General features: G+C 40.0%; 1 protein-coding gene across 1 annotated transcript; it reads right to left on the bottom strand.

Moving 5' to 3' along the window:
- Nucleotides 1–500: 500 nt before the first annotated feature.
- LOC124863009 (growth arrest and DNA damage-inducible proteins-interacting protein 1-like) lies at nt 501–4,774 on the bottom strand. The gene is made up of 2 exons (XM_047357241.1): nt 4,338–4,774; nt 501–1,075 (listed from the first exon to the last, which is right to left on the bottom strand). The coding sequence occupies exons 1-2, from the start codon at nt 4,736–4,738 to the stop codon at nt 793–795; spliced, it is 684 nt and encodes a 227-aa protein (XP_047213197.1). The 5' UTR covers nt 4,739–4,774; the 3' UTR covers nt 501–792.
- Between the last annotated feature and the right edge of the window lie 19,658 nt (nt 4,775–24,432).

The raw sequence follows: 24,432 nt of genomic DNA, 5'->3' as shown, positions 1-24,432 counted from the left end.
AATCTGTGGCAAGACTACAAAAATTGCCGTTCAAACAATCTCCACCCAGTCTAACTGAGCTTGAGCTAATATGTGAAGAAGAATGGGCTAAAGTTCCACTGTCTGGACCTGCCAAGCTGGCAGAGGCGTACTCCAAAGACCTGAGGATCTAGTTGCAGTAAAAGGTAGTTCCATGAAGTATTGACTCATGGGACTGAAAACAAGTCTGTGCAATAAAAAAAAAACTAATGTAAAACCGTAACACCTTTTCCTTCCAGTTCAGTTGTGCACTAGTTTGAGTTGTTCTATCCCATATAATCTCTATTAAAAACAACAGAAGGTTGTAGCGTGATGTGATTTTTAAGTTCAAGGAGTTGAATACTTTTGCAAAGACTGTCTTACTATAGACAAAAACTGAATCTGCTATGTAAATGGAAGATTTTGATTTTATTTGAAAAATATTAGCATTCCATGTGTTAGCTTGTTTTTATCTTTGTCCTTTAAAAGGATTTAAAACAAAATGGTGGTTTGGAACAATTTTATTTTATTCAAAAGAAGTGAGAAGAAGAAGGAAGAATGTAGAGAAGAAATTTGTTTTCCAGCGTGAAAGAAAATGGTGGGTTTAATCCAGACTGGTGTCAGATAATAAAACAAGACTGAACTGCTTCTCAGACTCACTCATACAGGTCCAATGCACAGTTCTTTGAAGTCCATTTTCCAGCACAATAAATACAATTCCTGCCATGACTGATTAAATCAGAATCAAGCAGCAAAAGCTTTTTTCTTTTTTTTTTATTACAGCTGAGACCAGGACTACGACTGGGCAACAGGCGGTGCTGCTACCTGCTCCTCCTTCACTCGACGCTTCAGCAGCTTCTTCTTCTTCTTCTCTTCCTTCTCTATCTCTGCGACCATTTCCAGGAACTTGGGGCTGCGGGGGTCCATGCTGTAACCAAAGCGCTCCCGTGCCTCAGCCAGTAGCTTTGCTTTTTGAGCCTTTTCTTCTTTTAGCTTTCGTTTGGTCTCGCGCTTTTCTCTGCGCCAGTCTTCGATCATCTTGGGCATCTTGGCCATGTTTGCTGCAATGAGTTTTTCTCTGCGATGGAAAGATTAAAGAAAACAGTCAGTGTTGCCTAATAACACAGCTGAGGTTAACATAAGAGTTAATAAACCATACAAGACAAAGCATTTAAATCATATTTTTCTCTCAATGACAGCTACACTTAAACTGTGTTTTAAACATAATCTGTATTACTATAAACTAAACCAGAAACAGACAAGGGCCATTTAACTCTTATTCCTCGGTGCATCTTTCTTCTTTGGTCAAAAGCAAAATGTATTCTAAATCCCTACATTTCTTCCTAATGAATTACTATTACAACTATAAGCTTCACTAAATTAGTAGACATATAACAGTGTCATAAGAATAGACTAAAGGAACAACAAAAACAAACAAAAGGAATAAATCTATCCACTTACAGCGCCTTGTGTCACCATGCCCCTTGAACCTTTTTTACATTTTGTCACATTACAACCACAAACTTTAATGGAAGAAAAAATATATTTTTTACTAATAAACATCAGAACACTGTGGTACCCCCCACAGCCCCTAACAGCTGAATTTATTTCCATTCAACTTCCTATCATCTGCAACCAGCTTCCCTGCTCCTGCAGAAGCAAATCATTCCAGCCAGCCATGATGGTGGCACCACCACGTTTCCCCATGGCACGATTGTAGCTGTGCCATGCTCCTTCCAGTTTCAGATGATAGACTGAAAAATAAATCTGTGAGATCTATCACTAATAAATGTGTCAAATACCTCCGAAAAGAGATTTGTCTTATATTGCAGAAAACAATTACAGGTCCTTCTCAAAATATTAGCATATTGTGATAAAGTTCATTATTTTCCATAATGTCATGATGAAAATTTAACATTCATATATTTTAGATTCATTGCACACTAACTGAAATATTTCAGGTCTTTTATTGTCTTAATACGGATGATTTTGGCATACAGCTCATGAAAACCCAAAATTCCTATCTCACAAAATTAGCATATCATTAAAAGGGTCTCTAAACGAGCTATGAACCTAATCATCTGAATCAACAAGTTAACTCTAAACACCTGCAAAAGATTCCTGAGGCCTTTAAAACTCCCAGCCTGGTTCATCACTCAAAACCCCAATCATGGGTAAGACTGCCGACCTGACTGCTGTCCAGAAGGCCACTATTGACACCCTCAAGCAAGAGGGTAAGACACAGAAAGACATTTCTGAACGAATAGGCTGTTCCCAGAGTGCTGTATCAAGGCACCTCAGTGGGAAGTCTGTGGGAAGGAAAAAGTGTGGCAGAAAACGCTGCACAACGAGAAGAGGTGACCGGACCCTGAGGAAGATTGTGGAGAAGGGCCGATTCCAGACCTTGGGGGACCTGCGGAAGCAGTGGACTGAGTCTGGAGTAGAAACATCCAGAGCCACCGTGCACAGGCGTGTGCAGGAAATGGGCTACAGGTGCCGCATTCCCCAGACCTGGGCTACAGAGAAGCAGCACTGGACTGTTGCTCAGTGGTCCAAAGTACTTTTTTCGGATGAAAGCAAATTCTGCATGTCATTCGGAAATCAAGGTGCCAGAGTCTGGAGGAAGACTGGGGAGAAGGAAATGCCAAAATGCCAGAAGTCCAGTGTCAAGTATCCACAGTCAGTGATGGTCTGGGGTGCCGTGTCAGCTGCTGGTGTTGGTCCACTGTGTTTTATCAAGGGCAGGGTCAATGCAGCTAGCTATCAGGAGATTTTGGAGCACTTCATGCTTCCATCTGCTGAAAAGCTTTATGGAGATGAAGATTTCATTTTTCAGCACGACCTGGCACCTGCTCACAGTGCCAAAACCACTGGTAAATGGTTTACTGACCATGGTATCACTGTGCTCAATTGGCCTGCCAACTCTCCTGACCTGAACCCCATAGAGAATCTGTGGGATATTGTGAAGAGAACGTTGAGAGACTCAAGACCCAACACTCTGGATGAGCTAAAGGCCGCTATCGAAGCATCCTGGGCCTCCATAAGACCTCAGCAGTGCCACAGGCTGATTGCCTCCATGCCACGCCGCATTGAAGCTGTCATTTCTGCAAAAGGATTCCCGACCAAGTATTGAGTGCATAACTGTACATGATTATTTGAAGGTTGACGTTTTTTGTATTAAAAACACTTTTCTTTTATTCTTCGGATGAAATATGCTAATTTTGTGAGATAGGAATTTTGGGTTTTCATGAGCTGTATGCCAAAATCATCCATATTAAGACAATAAAAGACCTGAAATATTTCAGTTAGTGTGCAATGAATCTAAAATATATGAATGTTAAATTTTCATCATTACATTATGGAAAATAATGAACTTTATCACAATATGCTAATATTTTGAGAAGGACCTGTATCTTACACTACAAACTTTAGAAAAATCTAATCTTAATGTTCTTTGGTTGATTAGACGGTTAAAGAACTTTTATTTATCCATTACTTCCTGTTTCACTGGGGCTTTAATATGATGTGACAAAGAAGCCACACTTCAAAATGGAAAAGACAAGAAAACAAGGTATTCCAGTAGGACAGATCGGTATCGATCTTCGCTAGTCATGAAATGGCTACACAGAAACAAAAAGGCACACATTGCTGGCTAATTTTCCAGCTGAGGTCAGCTCATCAGGATCCCAACTTTACTTTACAAAGCATTAAGCACTTCTATGTTCTAGGTAAAAAAAAAAATGATGTTATTTTGTTTAGGTCAGGGGTCTAAAACTCTGGTCTTCTCTGAAAGTAGTCTAGGCCCAGTTCTTCAGATACCTAGTAATGATGTATTTGTTTGATTTAGGTGAGTTGGAGCAGGGACACATCTAACAGCAAGACAACCGCTCTTGGTTTAGGTTGGATTGCAGGGGTAGTGTTCCACCTCACATGGCATTTCACATGTTTACCAACAAGTTTAAGTCTGGTCTAGGCTTGCCAGAGCACATGAGACTTGTTATGACATAATTTCAAACAATGACTAAGTGCCACTATTGCATAAAGGTACATTTTGTTAAATGCACACCCTCATCCTAAAAAGAGCCATTTCCTACAGTGAAGTATGGTGACGGGAGGATCATGCTGTGGGGAGGCTTTTCTTCAGCATAGGTGAGCTGAAAAAAAAACGTTTGTCACATAAAATCCATTGTAGTTTGTGGTTGTAACATGTGAAAATGTGATTTAACCTCCAGCATGGTGGAGTTTACAGAAAAAGCTGCATCATATTCCCATTCAATGCTTTAAAATGAACAGAAAATGTAGAAACTGACCAACCAGGCCAGCGGAACAGAATGACTTACTTTGCGAGCCGCTTCTCGGTTTCCTCCTTCTCCTTGGCTTCTATGTTCTTCAGCATCACTTCCAAAGGGGGGTGCCACTGTTTTTCCTCCGCTATGATTTTCTCCAGCTCCTCATGAGATGGCCACAGAGACGCAGGGTCGATGTGCGAGGCTGAGCCGAAGCGGCCGAACAGCTTCCTGTCATACCGAGCCGTCTTCTGCCACTCCGGGGTTTTAATACTGTCTTTGTCGGGAATGTAGGGCCCCCGGAGGTTCAGCCTCAGCGGTCTGGGGTTATAGCAGGCAGTCTGCAACATAAACCCATAATGACTGTTCACAGGACGAACAGCTTTGGACACTGAAATTCCCTTAAAAGTCCCACATAACGCTGCCGTCCTCTGGACCAGTATGGACGCCGCCATTTTCTTCTGCCCACTTCTTCTGATTCCAGGCGGATTACATTCAAGTCATTGCATTTTACCGCCGCCTACTGGACTGGAGCATGGCTACGCAAACTGCTTGTAATGTTGCGGAGGAAAAAGAATAATGCTTCTGTGCCTTTAGAATAAGAAAAAAACCCTATTTACTCTCTACTTTACTTCTCTCAAACAAGTTTCCGAGTTACCTTTCATTATGCCCAGGTAAATTTGAGATGTATAAAATATAAAACATAACTTGATACATTTTATAATTCTTGCAATTACTGTGGCCTTCAAATGTTTACGTCTTCGCAACACGTTGCCTTGTTTCTTAACATTCCTCACTTGGCAATTGTTTTCCTAACAACTGAATTGTCTTAATTTTATACTTTTAAGTAGCACTTTATAATTTAACCTGTGTCTGTTTTGTGATTGTGTCGGAGTTCACCTTCATATGAGATAAACTGGATCAGTTTTCTACTTTCCTAATAGTACAACATTTGAGCCTCATAAAAAACAAATTAAATCTTAATACAAAAAAAATGACAACTTTAAGTACATTGCATTGAATCAGTGCTGAAACGTATTGTTACGATACGTCTGAGGATTCATTTTGATTCAGAAAATTCAGTCTTCGGTGTTGAAAAGGAAGATTGAGGAGATTCCATATCCCATCTGTATAGATTTGTGAATACACTTTGTACCAGTTGTGTGTTAGAGCTAAATGTCTTTAACCTAACTATCTTTTGGTTTTCACAAAGCAAAACCTGTAAACAGGGATTTCATCTTTCCTGAGTGCTTGACTGAGGAATATGTTTATCGATCTTCTCTCATCTCACAAATAAGCCTTTTCTCCCCCCCTCCAACTGTCAGTAAATCCCACTTATAAAATGGAAACCTTTAACTGCTCACTGTTGTCCAGTAAATTGCTGCTGTTTTTTTTTTTTTTTGTCGAAAGGGGTTCCTTCCCACCCATCCCCGACTCGACCTGGACAGCATCGGTTGGTGGTGTTATCCTCCACAATGGATTCAGACAACTTTGGATTGTATCTTATTAATTTCAGTTAGAATAGCAGTAGAAGCTGGCTCATTAACTTTACAGCCAGAACAGGCTGACTCGAGACTGGGTGGTTCACCTGCCAGCTGGACCGTAACTTTAAATATACAGGCAGAGCTAAAATGAAATGGTTCAGATCCAAGCTTATTCAAAGAATATAAATGCCACACATTTGAGATTTTTATTTGTACATTTTGCAAACCATCACCACATTTTTCACACACTTTTGTGGTGGTCGCAAAACAATTTTCATAAAACACACGTTTGCATTTGTAACGTGACAAAATGTGCAAAGGTCAGGAGGAGTGTGAATACCTCTGCTAGGCACTGTATTTTTAAAAACGAGATAAGCCATTCCCACAAACTCCTACTAAATACGTCAATGACAGATGACATTCTCAGGTAAAAATGCAGATATACTGGGGTTTCACATCAAGTCAAACCAGCCACTTTTGGACCCAATTCCCACATCGCCATTTAAAATCATTCTGAGAATTCACTGACAGGTGGAGGTGGGAAATGTGATCTTCAACACCTGGGCTGATTGTGATAAAGGCTGAGCTCAAATCCACAAACAGGAACCTGGTGTGAATAAGTTGTGATTATTATGAATACTATATTTTAATGATTTGGTCTGTTAAGTGTGGTCTGGTGAATACAAACCCAATAAGGCAGAGGTATTAGGATAATAGTGAAAGGGGTGAGCCAAGCTCTGACATTGCTGAACAGCAAAACACATGGAATAAATTCCCACTTTCTTAAAACACAATAATTTAAGAAAAATCATTTCAAAGTCAAACATATATCAACAAATTCCTTACTATCCTAGATCAATCTAACTAAACTACCAAAGAATAAGGAAGACTATATACATAATATGAACAAGTGAATCAAAGATGGTTAAAAACCATGGCCAATAAAGTGATGCAACATTACCATTCAATGTTATTTATGTCTGAGAACCAAGGATTATTGTGAGGAATCTGGAAATGAGGTTAAGTTAATCTTGGAACTAACAGACTGTCATATTTTGAGGTGAAGCAGGACCAAAGGATAAGCAGGAGGACGAGAGCCACATGGCAAGTTGACAAGATTTAATAATGAATGAAAAAATATATACAAGGAGAACAGAGGCAGGGTTAAAAGCAAGAATACAGAGCTGCATACCTAGGGATATATGCAGCAACAAACTTAAATACTGAGGGAAGAGGAGTGTGAACCAATGAACTGGGAGAGGAGCTAATCAGGAGAATGTGAGACAGCTGAGGACCGGGGAACCTAAAAACTACAGAGGGAGAATGGCTAATTAACCTGATGAGCATGGAGAGCAGGGAGGTGACCAGAACACAAGAAAACAATGACTAGACTTCAGAACATAAACAAAAGGAAACCAGATCTATAAGAATATAACTAAACATAACACTGGAACACAGAAAACAACAAAACTCACCAGAAGGAATCTGAATAACCAGAAATGAACAGAAAAGCACCCAGCAGAGCCGAGAAGGTAAACAAATACAAACCTAACAGACAGATCCTGACATTGACAATAATTGGTATACTTTCAGACAACCATTCACAAAGCAATAAAACATTATTTTAATTAAAAATAATATTTTAAAGAATTATTTGCTGAATAAAACCAACCTTCTGGATGACTGATCTCAATGGTGTTTAATTAGTTGCCTTTATTTAGTAAAATATTATTTAAGGAAATATTATTTTGAACCAGAACCAACAACCTTTCTGGATAAATAAGTCTTAATAGTGTTTAATTAGCTATCACATTTAGTACAATATATTTAGGCAAATATTATTTTCCTAGATTGGAAACTAACAACCTTTCTGGGTGAATGATTCTTAATAGACTCATAAAATTGCGGCGGGTCACGTGGTACCGTAGCCATTAGCGGTTTCATCTAACCGAAGAAGCTAATAGCTTGTTAACACTCCTTCAAAATCAAACTTCAATTCAGTTTATTTATATAGTGCCAATTCACAACACATGTCGTCTCAAGGCACATCACAAAAGTCAGGTACATATATTCCAATTAATCCTAACCATTGAACAGTGCAGTCAGATTCAGTTATTTATTCAAATTGGATAAAAAGTTTTTCTATCTAAGGAAACCCAGCAGATTGCATCCAGTCAGTGACTTGCAGCGTTCACTCCTCCCGGATGAGCATGTAGAGACAGTGGACAGTCACTGGTGTTGACTTTGCAGCAATCCCTCATACTGAGCATGCATGTAGCGACAGCGGAGAGGAAAAACTCCCTTTTAACAGGAAGAAACCTCCAGCAGAACCAGAACCAGGCTCAGTGTGAGCGGCCATCTGCCACGACCGACTGGGGGTTTGAGAGAACAGAGGAGAGACACAAAGAGAACAAAGAAGCACTGATCCAGGAGTACTTTCTATGGGGAGGAAAAGTAAATGTTAATGGATGTAGCTCCTTTAGTCGTTTCACCTAGAAAGAAAGAACAGATAAACTCTGAGCCAGTTTTCAAGATTATAGTCTGAAAGAGAGAACATATAATTAGTTACAGTAAAGCTCAGTCAATTTCCATGTCTAGGAGAGAGAAAGGGTTAAACACTAAAAGACAGGGCTATGTGGATCATCGGTAGAGGGTGAGCATTAAGTTGTTGCCAGCAGAAGCTCGGACGATTCCCCTCTCCAGAAAGGTGTCACAGGTTGACACAGAGCCAGGCCAGGTGTAGCTTCTAGGAAGAGAAAAGAGAGAGAACATAAAGTTAGAAGTTGAAATAACAGCAAATAATGCAAAATTGGAGAGTAGTGTGAGAATGTAGCGAAGAGGGTGAAAGTGGTCATTATGTCCTCCAGCAGCCTAAGCCTATAGCAGCATAACTACACAGATAGTTTCAGTTCAGATTATTTAGTTAAACGGCGCTTATTTACAACAATGTCGTCTCAAGGAACCCCACAAAGGGTCCCACTCAAATGTATTGTTGTAAAGTGGGAGTTTCCATACATCCATAATAGTATCTTTAAAATACCATCAACAAAATGATGAAAATACATAAGCTTTGACGGCGCATTATGGCCGGTTTGTGTTTATAAACCACGCTATAAATAAAGTTTGTCTTAACTTTAAAAACACAACACAGAACACATCATTAGCTGAGCAGCTAGTCTGCTAGCCTTAGCTGAGTTTTCTCAACACAAACAAAAACCAAACGTCATGAAACGAACATTATATAGATTATTTCATTCTAAACTAATCTCTTCCCAAACACCACCTCTTACGTGAACCGTGCTGAGGAAGGGGTTCCAAAGGGTGCTGGTTATGGGAAGCAAAGTTGTCCGTCCCGGTCATCCAGTGTGAATTGAACTATACATAAAAGCATGTTGTGGCAACTTCAGTGGCCACGGTGCGGCGGGGTAGCTCTTGCCACCTGGAGATGCACGCGGAAAGGCGTGTGATGCTGTGGTCCCGATGCCTTCTTCTCAAGGTCTGCTTAAATTAGGGCTGCTTCTGGAGGCCTCAGAAGAAAAGTCAAGCCATGCTTGTCTTATTACACCCTTTTTATGAATGAATGCTGGGTACTCGAACAGCACTTCATTACTTAACTTTGTTCATGCGATTGGCGCAATCGTAGTCACTTTTGGATCCAGGTTGAAGAGTTATGTCTGCTCGCTGGCAAGGAAACATTGCCAGCGTGGAAAGAGGCCGCCATGTTGGAACATGCCATGTTTGTTCAAACAGTGACGTTACGGGGAGTCAGCTATGGCTCCTTCTGTTCCTGGGTGTGATAGTGAAAGGTGTAGTTTAAACTGCCTTTGATTATGTATAGCTCAGAGTCCATGTTCATCCATGTTGTAATCCATGGTTGGGGTCCCAACATGCCCCTGGGTGGTTAGGGTTCACTTGCCTGTGATTATCACATTTTTAAGTTCAATTTCACAGTTCACACCCAGGCCTGATCACTGCCTAAAGAGTGGAATCAATAAATTCATTAGACAGAATCTGTCTGATGACATGAAGTAGGCTAAAAGATCTCAAAAAGCCACACATCATGCCACATTTTAAAGAAATTCAGGAACAGACGAGAAACAAGTTATTGGCATCTGTCAGACTTGCAGGGTTAACAAAGCCATTTCTAAAGCTTTGGGACTCCAGAGAACCACAGTGAGAAGTTCCATTATCCATAAAAACATGGAACAGTGGTTAACCTTTCCAGGAGTGACTGGCCTACCAAAATTACTCCAAGAGCTCATCAAAAACTCCTTCAGGAGGCCACAAAATAATCTAGAACATCTAAATCACTGCAGGCCTTGCTTCAAGTGAGGGTTTGTGATTCAACAATGAGAAACAGACTGGTCAAAAATTGTATACATGGGAGTGTTCTGTGGAAAAAAATAAAATAAAATCCCTGCGGACCTAAAAGAACAAAAAGGCCTGTCTCATACTCACTATAAGCATCTTGATTATTCCAAAGACTTTTGGGAAAATGTTCTGTTGACTGACCAAACCAAATGGAACTTTTTAGAAGGTGTGCATATCATTACATCTGGCCTAAAGCTAGCACAGCATTTCAGAAAAAGAACATCACAATGACAGTCAAAATGAAAGTTTTAGAGAGGCCTAGCGAAAATCTGGACTTAAATCAGATTGAGATTGTCATGATATGACATCCTTGGACTTGGTTTGTGTTTTGTGTTAACTTTTGTTTAGTTCTGTTTCCCTGTGTTGTTAATCAGTTCCACCTGTCCCCTCTGCCTCCCTGCCAGCTTGTCACACCTGTTCTTAGTTCCTGTGATTACTTGCCTTTGTTTTCTCCCTGTATATTAGTTGGTCTGTGTTCTTTGTTCCCTGCTGGTTCCTCTGTTTATTTACTCACTGTTCAGCCATGTTTCATTTCCCTGATCAGTTCTTTGTGTTTTGCTACTTCCTCGAGATTGCTAATTAAAGATGGAGATTCCTTTAATTATGCGGCTGCCAAGCTCTTGTCTGCACTTTGGTCCGATCCAAACTCAGAAGCTGACAGAGATGCTGTTTTATGTCATGAAAAATGAAAAAAGCCCACCAATAGGGTACTGTTAAAACAATTCTAGAGTGGGAAGAAATTTCTCCACAGTGATGTAAAAGAGTCAAAGTAATCACGAACACTTGGATAGATGTTGCTGTCAAGGGTAGAACTACTAGTTATTAGGTTTAGGGGGAAATAACCTTTTCACATAGGGCCAGGTTGGTTTCCCTATAATAAATCTGTGTTTTGTATTTACTGCCGTCATTTTTGTCTGATATTAAACATCAGGATGATCTAAAATATTCCAGTGTGTCAAAAAAGCCGAAACAGAAGAAATCGTTTCCTTTTTTTTTTTTTATGCTGAGCAAAACTGATCCCATAAAAGTAGATTTTTATTTTCACCATCTACGGTGAACAGTGCACTTTCCCACCAAAGCAGAGGGGTTTCATTATACTTTAGTAGTGTGATTAAATTTCATTGTAGGTTCCCGAGCTGATTTGGAAGTAGCTGTTAGCAGGTGGCTGTGGTCAGAGCGTCAGAACAAGGAGGACCAATCTGTGATGCTTTTAACACACTGGAGCATTTGGGGACTTTGGGCACGTTGGACAGAAAAGAGTTTTGTCCTCCCAAATTTCTCCACCCTCCCTCAGCTTCTTTTTGATTTCTTTGGAGGGCGTTAGGCTTGAACAAATGGAGCTGCTACGGAGTGCAGCACTTACGGAGACAGATGTCACTGCTTTTGTATCGTGGGAGCGAACAGAACTCTCCATCGTCATTAAAGATTTAGGGTTCCCATGGCACGGGGGAGCCTGAGACTGAAGGTGGGGGTGGGTATGACAGAGGCTTAATTTGGCTTAGGAGCAATCTGGTGCCAAGCCAGGGCTTTATGGATCGCGTCAACGTCAGTCACAGGCAAATAGGCTTGTTAACAGTTAGGCGATAAGGGATGGTGGCAACTTGACAGGTCTATTTCTGAGTATGTGAGTGGGAAGGATGAGGTGTTGAGACATGTTTAGAAAAAGTTATATAGAACACCTGAAGTGTGACTTGATTGCCTCTTGCATTGCAGAGAATATGTTTATAGGTGCATTCAGCTTGCTAAAAGCACCACATTTATTTCCAGTGTAATAATGACTGTGGTGCAGGAACCCTGCTGACAGGTTTTGGTACACTCATTAAGCTTAGAGTGTCAGTCAACCACAGCCACATTTGGCCAGCACATATATTTAATTCAAAGTAAAAATCTTTAAAGTTTTCTTGGGGCTTCGTTTTGTTTGTTTTTGCCAAACATGAGTGGTACCGAAAAGCGATAGAAATGCTCCGGTTATACTGAAAAATTTACACGACCTAAATGGTGCATCGAATTTATGTGAATTAGTTTTCTTGGTAAATTATCAATGTGTGTATTTATTTTAAGGCTGGGTTATTTTAAAATATATATTTGGAAAAAAATGGGAAGGGTTTCAAACTTGATGTGATATTCCAGCATTAAACTTTAATTTATGACCAGTATACTTTGATATCTATCTTTCTGGATCAGTTACCCCATAATTGTTCATACCCAGACAGATTTAGATTTAAAGTTATTTGTATTCCTGTGAAATGGCACAGGCATCACAAAAGATAAAAAAAGGAAATCAAAGAACCTACTTCTCAGTTTTGTTTCACATTTAAACAAAAACAGCATGTTGAATGGTATTTACCTTCTTCTCAATAATCATTAGAGAAACATTTATTGGCATTACCGCATTTAAATCATTCATATAGTTGCAGACCAGCTTTTTGTATGTTTTCACTGGTACTTTTGGCCATTCGTCTTGGAATGAGCTCCAAGAGCCATGACTTTAAACCTTAATTTTATAGTTCCTTTTACAAATGAACTGTAACAGCTAACAGTTTGCCATAACAACACCCTACAACGTGGAAGTAGTTACTGAGGGAAAAATACTAAAGGTTGGCTATTTTTTAGCATCAGTGATGTGTTTAAAAATGAAGATAAAAAGGAGAGCAAAACCTGCAAAAAGCTTCTAGAAGGGAAACTTTATTTTCTACAGCGGTATGACTGTCATGGAGGGCTGGTTTTTCACAGGACCAAAGTACAAACTGGAATTATGCTGGATGATGAGTTAAAATATTTAATGATAACTGGTAAACTTACACAGAGAGGCAGGGTACGAAACACAGTCAGAGGGTCAGATAGAGGGTCAGGCAGGCAACAGTACAATCCAGCAGTGAGCAATGAAAAATCAGTGAGCTTAAATACAGAGGCAGGGTGGAGAAATGACCAATGAGGCAGAAGAGCAAGTCAGATGAAATGAGGAGCAGCTGTGGCAGGGAGAATGCAAAACAATCAGAAGATGAGTGAAGCAGCTGAGATAGAAGAAAACCGCGGAGCATAGAAGGAGGGAAAGGCATGCGAGAATCTGAACGAGAAACCCTTAGGGAAAAATCTGAATTACAAGACGGAAAGTCAGGGCAACACAACCATATTTGACTTCCGCATTCAAGATGGCTGCTACTCACATCAATAGTAGTAAAACGTTCTTACTGTGACTGTTCTTAGCAGTTCTTTATTAATTATGCAACATTTAGTCAGTCGTTTATGTACAACTGCTCAGTGTTTATAAGATGAGATGTTTCAACGCTGTTTATATGCACAAAATAATGCGTAGAACAGTGTTATTGTCATTGTTATTGTAAGACTGCGGTTACAGTTGCTAGCAATACGAACCAAAACAAGCAGGAAACTGGAACCCTTCAACTCGGAGATGACATAAACTCCAACTTCCCAGTTCCAAGGTTAATGGAAAGCAGCACAAGCAGTGGTAGTGGGAAACCATGGACAGCTTCATGGCAGACCATCAGGATGTAAGTTACATATGTCTTACACTACCCAGTTCCAACTTCCAAGGTTAAAGAACACAGCACATACCTAACAATCATACCTAATAATGATGAACGCAAGGAAATGAACCCAAACAGCAAAAATAAAATATAATACGGCAAAACTTGTTGAACATAATAAACAAGAAAAATGCTGAAAAACCTGAACACAAATGTTAAATGGACTGAACTTATATAGCCCCTTTCCACCCATAATGACCACTCAAAGCGTTTACGCTAGACCCACATTAAGCCAGATGCACTCACAAATGCGCACACATTCCCCTTGCCCAGGGGCATGTCTACATGTGATGGGATGAAGCTGGAATCGAACCCACAACCCTCGTATTGCAAGACAACCACTCTTTTCACTGAGCATAGTCGCTTGCAAATGAAAACCAAAGCCTCTGGACCTAGACAATGTCAACTGTTTCTACAAGCTGCTACTTTAGTAATGATACTTTTACAAATAAAAGGAAGCTAACTGTGTTAGGACAAAGTTGCTTGGTTTTGTTCTTTTGAGAAGCCATATTCTATCCATCACTGAGCCTGCTGGATTAGGAAATGATGGCAACCTTTTGGAAATCTCACATTATGTAACTAACTGTGTTTATAATACTAATTGCTAATATAAGATGCCAATGACAGTTTAAAACTGCACAATTTCAGAAAAATATTTAATTGCAATATTATTGCTGATAATTCTGATAACAATATTCCTTACAATTAAGCCTCATTTTTGGTTTTCTCTCCTTACCATTACATAATGTTCCCACTGCTCTTCTTGATCTTATGGGTCATTAACTAAATAAATCCTGGTGTGGGCTTTAAGGGACGTTAGAATGTATTCCACTAGCCAAACATGTTCAAGCAATGCAGAGTGTGAATGCATGAAATATTATCTCCTACCAAATATTGCATCCAAGCAGTCCTTTGCGATTACAATATTTCACACTGAAATTGCTATGATGTCTGGGTTTTGATAAATTGTGAAGCTCTACTACAAATAAAAATACTACAAATTAATTACTTAAAGTCAAAGGGACACTGTTTAGAAGTTTCAATTAATGAATAAATGATTTTATCATCTAACACACAGAGATGTTTCCTTAAAATAATAGTTCTGTTATTTATTTTGAATGGATATTGTAGGGCAAGAATGACATCGTGAGACATGTCTCACTTTTACATTTTGAAGTGGTGCAAAAAATGCAAAAAAAGTAAGTAAGGTAAATTCTCTGTTGTAAAGGAATAAATGAGTAATTCTTTTCAGATGCTTTTTATCTCTACAGATTCTAATGTCCCATAATCTTGAAGATTTTACCACCAGCTTCATAAAAGCCCCTGCACCACTACAACTTTATGGAGCTTTTATCTGGACCTTGTTTCTGCCATTTTTTTAAATCCAACCTCAGACATCTTTCTCTGTTGTGGTTATTGTAACTCATTTTTGAACTCATACATCAAAAATTAGGTTTTGTTTAGGCCATATGTCTCGCCCGATTGGGCCAAATCAAAGACAAAGAAAGTAAGGCTTTCTTAGCCTGTTTGATGTGGTCAGGCCCTAATCACACAAAGAACTTTGAAATTCCAGCAGGATATTAATAAACATCTTATTAGAGATGTCTTGGAGAACAAGATGTGAAGCAAATGATCGTTTCTACATTATGAACAAAACGGCTTTTGATTTTTCATTTTTCGACTACACCGGCATGTTGTGTCTACATGAGGCATGGTGGTCTGTTCCATAAGGATTGTCACACATTGCCTTCAAGGACACTTTGATTTGATCCAAAATTTAGAAATGAATTGTGACTGCAAGTCCATCCATCAGAGAGCTTCGCTTTTATGCTCAGCTCTTTCCTCACCATGACAGACGGGAGCAGAACCCACATTTTTGAAGAAGCCCCGATCCATCTAGTGCTGCGAGGTGTTGCAGGAAGGATGAATGTGGTGAGAAAATAAACAGCACAGATGCCAAATGTTTACTTGTGATATTTTTATGCTGCCTAATTTAAAGTTTTCTCCACTATTTAGAAGTCAACACAACAAAATAATAATTAGGTTGTTTTATATGCTACAATTATCTGTATTAACTGTTTCAGAGAGCATCCAATGTGTGGGTATGCCGGTTTTTCCAAACCCTAAATAATTTTGACCAGAACAATGATTTTGTTACATGACTGTACATGCAGACAGTTAGACAGAGCCAAGCTTTGGTCTCACTCTTTCATTAAAAGCAATTTGCCAATCCAGCGTTACTATTTGTTGACAGAAAGAACTCATAATAGATTCCTAACTGGGCTTAATGAGCCTTTCTTTGTTGGCCCTACATAACAGCAGGGGTTTAGCCCAGAATCTTGATCTGTATTTCTCCACAACAAAAGATGAGGATCCAAATCCATGGAAAAGTGAATGGTGCTTTAAAAATATATCAAATTTCCTGTTAAAAACAGCTCACAGTGTCTATACTGTAGGGAAAGGGTTGGAGCTGCCTCCCTTGTAAGACAAGTCCCCACAGAGTTGGTGATAAATTACAGCATTCTGCAGGAACATCACACTGAAATTAATAACCCAGAGGTAACCACTGTTGTCCTTGGCAGCAGGAGTATTATTCGCCAAAAGTCAGCTTGATGTTTGCTCTAAAACATATAAAATCCCCAAATTGCTGATTTTTGCATTTGGAATTATTTTGGTCTAAAAACTAGATTTTTTTCTCTAAAAGTATGGTCATGGCTGTAATCTTACCTGAAGTAGCTACTCTAATTCTCCTGGTTTCTTCATGCTTAGTGGAAATGCTGGTGTTAACAACTGGTCCAAAAGGGATCAAGACCAAACTGGACCTCAACAATCCTAAAACAACTCCAGGCTCAACATTTCAATGCGATTTCTGTAAACTCTTACGAATATTTGAAAAACTATCACCAGGTTTGCATTGATGCTCTGCAGATCTTTCGAATCCTGTATGACGGCATGTTCAGATACTCACCTACAGGTATACAGGCAGTCATTCCAAGTATACTACAGCATGTAGTATACTTGGAAGTAGACATAGTCACACTATTACATATGCACACAAACAGCATGAAGAATCTAGTAAGGTGGATGCTACATTTGTTACGGGTATAGTTGTAGATGCAGGGAACACATTAGGTTATTTATGTCTTGTTATTTTGTTATTATGACTGCATTATTTTCATTTTCATAATTAGAATCAGAATTAGCTTTATTGCCAAGTTTGTACAGACAAACAAGGAATTGGACTCCAGTACACTTTGATCTTAGTGAGGATTTTGAATCAGATATGACAAAGAACCCTATCGTGCCATTCAACAATGAGATCAACTGTGCAACAGGAAGAACATCTTACTTTCCCCCTTTTGTAGTCCAAAATAACCACCAACGCTGAACGACAACCAGTCCCACCATACATTTTGTGCCATTCTACCAGGTCAGGATCTTGGAAAGATCGCATGGTTTCATAAGTCAGTATCTGCATTTGAGATTGGAGTTGTTTTATGATAGTAGAAATCCACTTTTGTTTAGGTTCCTCTCAGACTAGCCCTTAGTCTCAGCCTCTGGGACTAACTAATCTGGATTTATACTAAATGAAGATGCCCAAAGAGATACAGAACAGAACCTCACTTGAGAAATCTCTTCAAGAGGAGTGGTGTGAAAGAGATCTTTCTGTTGGTGCCAAATCAGTTCAGGGATGAGTTTGGACCAATAAAGGGGTTTGAGTGGGATGTTTCATTCCCCAGCCGCTTTTTTCAGGAGATGTATTAACCTGGGTGTAGAGGTTATAGAGGGATGAGGGTAGTGAGCCGTTATAATCACCGGAGAGCTTTTATATCTGCTCACTTTGCAACAAAGAGTGCAGCAAAATTGGCAAGCTGGGAGCCCCTATGCTATTGCTTCATTTCCTGGGACATTTTAACAAATTTATCTTCCATCACAAATGCTTCTCCCGCTCATATAAACACCTCAGCAGAAGAATATCCTTATATATATATATATATATATATACACGCTGGGTTTGCATAAGGACTTTGGCATTTGTTCCCAGTCTGTGATGACATATGGATTCCCCTGGTGGTAAACAACTTCGCTTTTCTCTGCCCTTGATACGTTCATTTATTTCTCTTGTTAGCAAGTGATAAAAGAGCTGTGGGAAAAGAAAATGTTGCAGGTCGTGAAAAATGTGCATGTGTTCAATTTGCAAAATTTGTCATCAGCAATGATCAAACAGCCCCCAAAATGTTTAGCTGTAAAAAGCTGCTCATGGTCTCTTGTCTTCTCTTGTCTTCTCTTGTCTTCTCTTGTCTTCTCTTGTCTTCTCTTCTCTTCTCTTCTCTTCTCTTCTCTTCTCTTCTCTTCTCTTCTCTTCTCTTCTCTTCTCTTCTCGCTTTTTGGGTGTCCTCGGGCCTTTTACTGCCCAGCCCAGGATCCTAATGAGATGATGAATGGGAACATATAGACTGATGGAGGCTCTCTATCCACTGGTGACTCCTCATTTAATGGGAGATTCATCAAATGTGGGCCGGCACTCAGATGTACCCTCATAAAACAGAGCTGGGGTCCAGCAAAGATAAATGGAGGTAATTATCAGCTCTACCTGTCCGCGTCCCCACGTGTGACTTCCTGGAGCTCCAGGACTTGTAACATGTATGCAGGAATAGAGGATGTTTGAATCAAATTCTCTCTTTTTATTGTTAGATCTCAGCTGAGTCTGAAGGGTGATTATCTCAAATTATACTAATGCAGCCGTAGTGTCGCAATCAGGTGACACAAAAGTGTCCCAGTGAATGCCTCCTTTGGCACTCTGGTACCAAACGATCTAATCACCAAGCCTTGATATAGTCACACTGTAAGCACTACTGCTATTAACAAGGCTATTACTGCTTGCACATCCAGTTGGCAATGCTGTAAATGTCTGTGATTTCCATGAAATCTGTTCCCAGAGGCGCTGAGTGTGCTGCCAAATTAGCAGAATACTAAGCCCTGGTAGAGCAGTTAGAGATGGTGTGACCGTTTTCTTTTTCAGAAACACCTTTAGAGTCCGCCACTTTTGGGGCCAAACAGAGTTGCTTCACAAGAGGCTATAAGGAACTAAATCCTTCAGACAAGATTTTTTTTTTTACCAAAAAACAGCCCAGAATATACTCCCCGCCATAAAGAACTACCTTAAAACACAGAAGTACAAGTTTAACTCTAAGCCTTGCCTGGAAAACACCGATGCTGTGGCCAAATATGGTGGTGGAGTCATTATGCGGGGTGCTTTTCTTCACGAGGGACAGGACAGTCGGCGGGAGTCACATTTTTAAATGGAAAATCGCATTAAACAGGCACCTAAACCTCTATATTAAAATCCCTTAAAAACTAGTGATTAAACACCAATGCAAATACCTTCACAGGTTTCTCTCAGAGGCCACCAAATCTTTATTGAAAATGCCTTATTATTTCCATAATAAAACAGTTAACATCACCTTGAATAGGATCATGCTATGGGGATGCTTTTTTCAAAAGGAACAGCAGTCAGAGAAGGTGGATAGAGCTACATAAATAGAGTTATTGTTTTTCTTTTATTATTACAAATAACACCTCTGAAAGTAGTGGTATCATTAAAACACACAGGACCTTCAGAAATTAAATATTTTCTAAAAGATTCTTGTAAGTCTGTGCCGCGTTTTGTTTTTTATATTTAATTAAAATATATATCTCATCCTTTCACAAAGACATTTATTTTCATGACCTTAGTGTGTGCAAGTGATTGTGAGTATGTGCAGTGTGAAGTTTTTCCTGCAGAGAGGATCTTCGCTGGAGGGCGTGCTGCTGGCTGCACGTCTCACATCAGCTGCTGGGGTATTTTAGGAGCTGCTAAGAGACCAGTCTTCAGCCGATGCTCAGCCTCACCGGTAGAATCAAGCTAAATTGTGTCTTTGCTTATGCCTGATTTTGATTATTATTCTGCCTGCCTTGGATTCAGCCTCAGTGTTTTATTTTGTGCCTCTCAGATTAGTTTTCTTCTGGTGGCTTCACCCCTCTCAAAGTTACCTCCTCCAGCCTCTTCAAAACAGATCACTCCAGAAGCCAGTCTTTGGTCTTTTACTGCAGCACCAACGTCCTCAGCCCTTACATGCCTGCCCGTTCTCCAACTCCCTCCACCTAAACCACAAACAGTCAACCTGATCCACTCAACTTGGAACCCACCTTCACGCAAAAAATCCACCCTGTCAAGTCATCACCTGGATCTCGACCCCTCCTCGAAAAGCACCCTCTGATAATGAACATTAAGCCATTCTCCTTCAATGCAGAGATTACAACATTGTCCCATCATACCAACCTTATATAATTGTACTCCAGGACCAAATGCATGCAACGCTTAAGATTTTAAATCATAAAATGTTGATGACCAGACTCCTTTGTGTTCGAATATCATAAAAAAACATTATAACAGGACAGGATTTGTTTGTTTGTATTTGTCCCCTCCAAACAAATAAGTTATTAATCCAAGTTTTTATGGTCTATTAAGAGATTCATAAAATGGATGTCTCATGAATCCATAAGTGCTGAGCATATACGGAAGTATTCATTTCTGGTTTTGCAGCACTGGCTCAGTTATCAGCAGAAATAAATAACAGAACAATGCAGTTTCATCTCTGAGAAAGCAGGATGTACTTACTTTTTGCTGTGTGCATGACAGTCATGGGAAGCATTGAGTGTCTACATTGTCACATGGTAATATGTCTCATGTCAACGTAAGGATGGATGTCATAAAATGCTGAGAGCCACATGTTTATAAAACAAACCGGCTGTTCCCTAGCCTAATGTTTGTTTTATGCAGACGTACCACAAAAGCCTTGTGTCAACCTTCCTGACAAAAAATTAGCTCGCTGACGTATTTTTCAGTATTTTTGTTTTTCAGCTTTTCTGTTGTTCTCACAGCTCTGTTCTTGTCTCTGAGAACATCTGAAAGCAGCAAAATTAACATCATTTCCTTAGTTACTTGTTTGTCTTGTATTGAATTCATTGAAAGAATGCCAAAGTTCCATTCTGGATTCACTTTGGATTTATCTGTATGAAAAAGGTTTTTACTTCATCACTTAGTATTATTTGTTGCTTAAAATGCAGCCGTTTGAAAGGACTACAGTCCTGGCCACATTTGTTTTTCATGAGAAAATGTGGTTTAAACATCTATTTTTTTTTTGCATTTTTATTTGGAGCAGATCACCGTAGCTCACCAAAAGACAATGGTTTTATCCATCCATCCATCCATCCATTTTCTTTACCCACTTCTTCCGTACAGGGTAGCAAGTGAGCTGGTGCCTATCTCCAGCTCTTTTCAGCCTTTCATTCGAGCCTTTTTTCAGGCTCGAATGATGCCAAGTTGCAAAGAAATCACACAGTTTTGGCAGCCATAAGTAAGGTCCTGGTATAATTCTGTCTTTTTTACAGAAAATAAAGAGCTCATTTAAATTAGCTGGTTTCCTGATAGGGACTCAGCTTTAAAGCGTAATGCATACATGTTCAACAGGGTTGAAGTTGGAGCCACTTCAGAAGCTTAATGTTACCCTGCTTTATCTACTTTAAATCCAGTTTAATTTGTTCTTGGGATCATTGCTATGTTGGATCTCCCAATTGTCTCTGAATTCCCACCATTTACCTGCTGATTTGAAATACAGAAGCTGGAAACGGTCTTCTTTTGTCATTGTTACACCCACTTTCTGCACTATTCACTACTACCAACATCTAGTATCTTCTTGTTCTCTACATTTCAGCTGATCTAGGTGGGGATGTGGGAAGGTGAACAGGTATTTTGGGTTGAATGGAGGCACTGTGTTGACAGCAGTGTGGAGGTGTGTAATCCTGATAGTTTTCATGGGAGAACATGGAGGGGCTGGAGAATGGTGATCGCTTCCAAGGAGATACAAGGGAGACTAGTAGCACAACAGGAATATGAGGTAAGGAAACAGATTGCTTTAAACAAGAACTTTCTTAAGAAGGTTTTGGTTACCACAACAATGGTGGACTATCAGGCAGAGAAGGACCATCACACAGCTCCTCTGACAGTCCTTTTCCATTAGTACCTCATACTACCAGCAGATAGTCTTGATGAGCAACAGGTGTGTACTTGCTGCCAACATGGCCATGCCCTCGTCATGGGAATCATCTGGAGGAACAATGGTTGGAGGGTTAAGAAAGAAAGACCCATGATATGAAACCAATTCCAAAACTAGTTTTAGAAAGGTTAAAGCTGGCTGACGTTAAGCTTCTACAATGAACCCAGTCAACTTGAACATATATGGACTGTACTTTGGAAATCAAGCAATTTAAATGAACTCTGATAAGTAGCATTTCTAATGTGGTTTCTCTGCAACTTTCTAAGGGATACATAATAAATATAATTTGAGCCTGTGTGTATAATTTTGCACTGTAGCTGTCAAAACTATTCTAACACTATTATTGATGGCTGTGTACAGTTTCATAGCTATCTGTACAATGTTGCATTTCATATTCACCATTTTATCGTGCCGTCACTTTTCAAACGTTCCTTTACCCGATCTTTCGAATCCTGACCTCGGTGCTGTATGACTGCATGTTCAGATACCCACCCACAGGTATACAAGCAGTCATTCACCAGTCCTCTCTTTTAGATTTCATCATGCAGGGCTTGGAACTGAGAGGAAATAAAAAATCAGGGGGGAGGGGGTTTTTTTGTGGCACCAGCCTGGCGCAGACATCGTTCCCGTTGCTCCCTTCGCTGCGCCGGCACCATCTGTCATTTGGGCGAACATCTGCAAACCCAAGGTGCCCTTGTCACCCAATGTTAGAGCAGGATGTTTGGCTTTTCCATTAAGGAAACCTGGAGTGATTCACCAGAACAAAACCTATTAGACTTGATGATGGAGTGGTGAATCAGCTGGGTTGCCGAGGCGCTTTGAATGAAGGGATTCCTCCTCAGGCAACACTGCCTGCCTGCCTAGCATGTCTGGGTAGCATGACATCTCATCTACTAACTGCCTGACGATTTGGCCTGAGCCCGCCGTTTCTTTATGAGCTTTGGCTCCTCCACACCTCTTTTTCCTCCTCTATCTGTCTGATTTTACCGCAAAACAGATGGCTCTCACCCGGCGCTTGTTTTTAATCTCTACCCTCTCTCTCTCTGCTCTTGGGGTTATAACCAAAAACTGAGATCATATTTGTTTTAGACTCCAGGAGATTTGGACAGTTTGGTCCAATTAGTAGTTTGCGCTGAATAAAAATGAACAAATACAGACTGGGAGGAATATTTGCATTTTGTTTTTGTGGATGTTGAACATTAGATGTTTTCATACACAGAAAACTGCTAACAGACAAGCTGGACAGGCTTTTGGTCACAGTAAAAAGCGTTGCTGTCTGCTGCATATGGTGCTGAGCTGGATTACAACAACAAGATAACAACAATATGCTCATTGTCCAGCATGCAGGGACATAATCTCGAGGATTACACTTAGAGGAAACAGGCTGCAGCCTCTCTGGATGATGCAGGAGATTTTCCGCAAGCTTTAACAGGAAGCATCTTTTTTTTTGTTTGTGCGTTCTCTGATTCTCTTTCAGACTCCAGAGTTTATATTGCTTGTTGTTTCCCATCTTTGTTTCTGGACACAGCGGCAGCGGGCAGAGCTTTGCCTCCCGCAGCTGCCTCTCCAAAAGAAAACAGGCAAACACAGGCGAGCTCTCTGCCATCTGCTGCACGGAAAACAGCGAGGTTGCTGCTGTTAAGTTAGCTGTGGATCCGAAACAGCAGCTGAGAGGACATAGTGTGCCCTGAGCACACAGAGGGGCACCGCTGCTGCCCGGCTGCCTGGCACCAAGAGCTCCATCTGACACACTAATGAATTCACACACACAGACGTTAGACGCTTGCGGGCCAAAATCATGGAACATGTTTCAGCAAGATGGAAGGTGGAAACTTCTTTTCAAACTGAAACAGATATCGAGCAGGATGTGTTGCACAAAGATCTTTGATGTTGGGCAACTTAAAATTTAGAGTTTTGCAAAAGAATTCACATGCTTTGAACGTTCTCACATTTGTTTCACATTTTGAAACATTAGAACCACAGACTTCAACGTGTTTTATTGGGATTTTAGGTGATAGACACAAAGTAATGCATATTTAGGAAGTGCAAGGAAAATGATACATTGGGATAATGGTTTTTGGTTGATTAGTAACCCCTTTACTCTAATACCCTAAATAAATGAACCAAATAAAATCCAATAACCTAATAATCCAATGTGTTTAAGTTATCCAACCACTAACCCTAAATACAGCCTGCCTGTGTGGGATTTTATTTTGATATACTGTACTGTGCAAAAGGTTTAGGCAGGTGTGAAAAAAATGCTGTAAACAAAGAATGCTTCCAGAAATATAAATGATGATTGTTTATTTTTATCAATTTACAAATTGCTAAGTGAGTGAACCCAAACATACAGCCAAAGTCATTAAGAACTATCTTCAGAATAAAGAAGAACAAGACTTACTGGAAGTGATGGTTTGGGCTCCCACAGAGCCCTGATCTCAACATCATCCAGTGTGTCTGGGAATACATGAAGAGACAGAAGGATGTGAGGAAGCCTACATCCACAGAAGATCTGTGGTTGGTTCTCCAAAATGTTTGGAACAACCTTCCAGCCGAGTTCCTTCAAAAACTGTGTGCAAGTCTACCTAGAAGAATTGATGCTGTTTTGAAGGCAAAGGATGGTCACACCAAATATTGATTTGATTTA

Source organism: Girardinichthys multiradiatus, chromosome X (assembly GCF_021462225.1).
Source record: "Girardinichthys multiradiatus isolate DD_20200921_A chromosome X, DD_fGirMul_XY1, whole genome shotgun sequence".
In the NCBI taxonomy this organism is placed as follows: domain Eukaryota; kingdom Metazoa; phylum Chordata; class Actinopteri; order Cyprinodontiformes; family Goodeidae; genus Girardinichthys; species Girardinichthys multiradiatus.
The sequence above is the reverse complement of the archived record's forward strand: the minus strand, read 5'-3'. Positions and strand labels throughout refer to the sequence as shown.

Coding starts and splice junctions, on each gene's coding strand:
- LOC124863009 (XM_047357241.1), bottom strand. CDS start 4,738: ATGGCGGCGTCCATACTGGTCCAGAGGACGGCAGCGTTATGTGGGACT. Junction 1,076..4,337: donor ACCGAGAAGCGGCTCGCAAA/GTAAGTCATTCT, acceptor TTTCCATCGCAG/AGAAAAACTCATTGCAGCAA.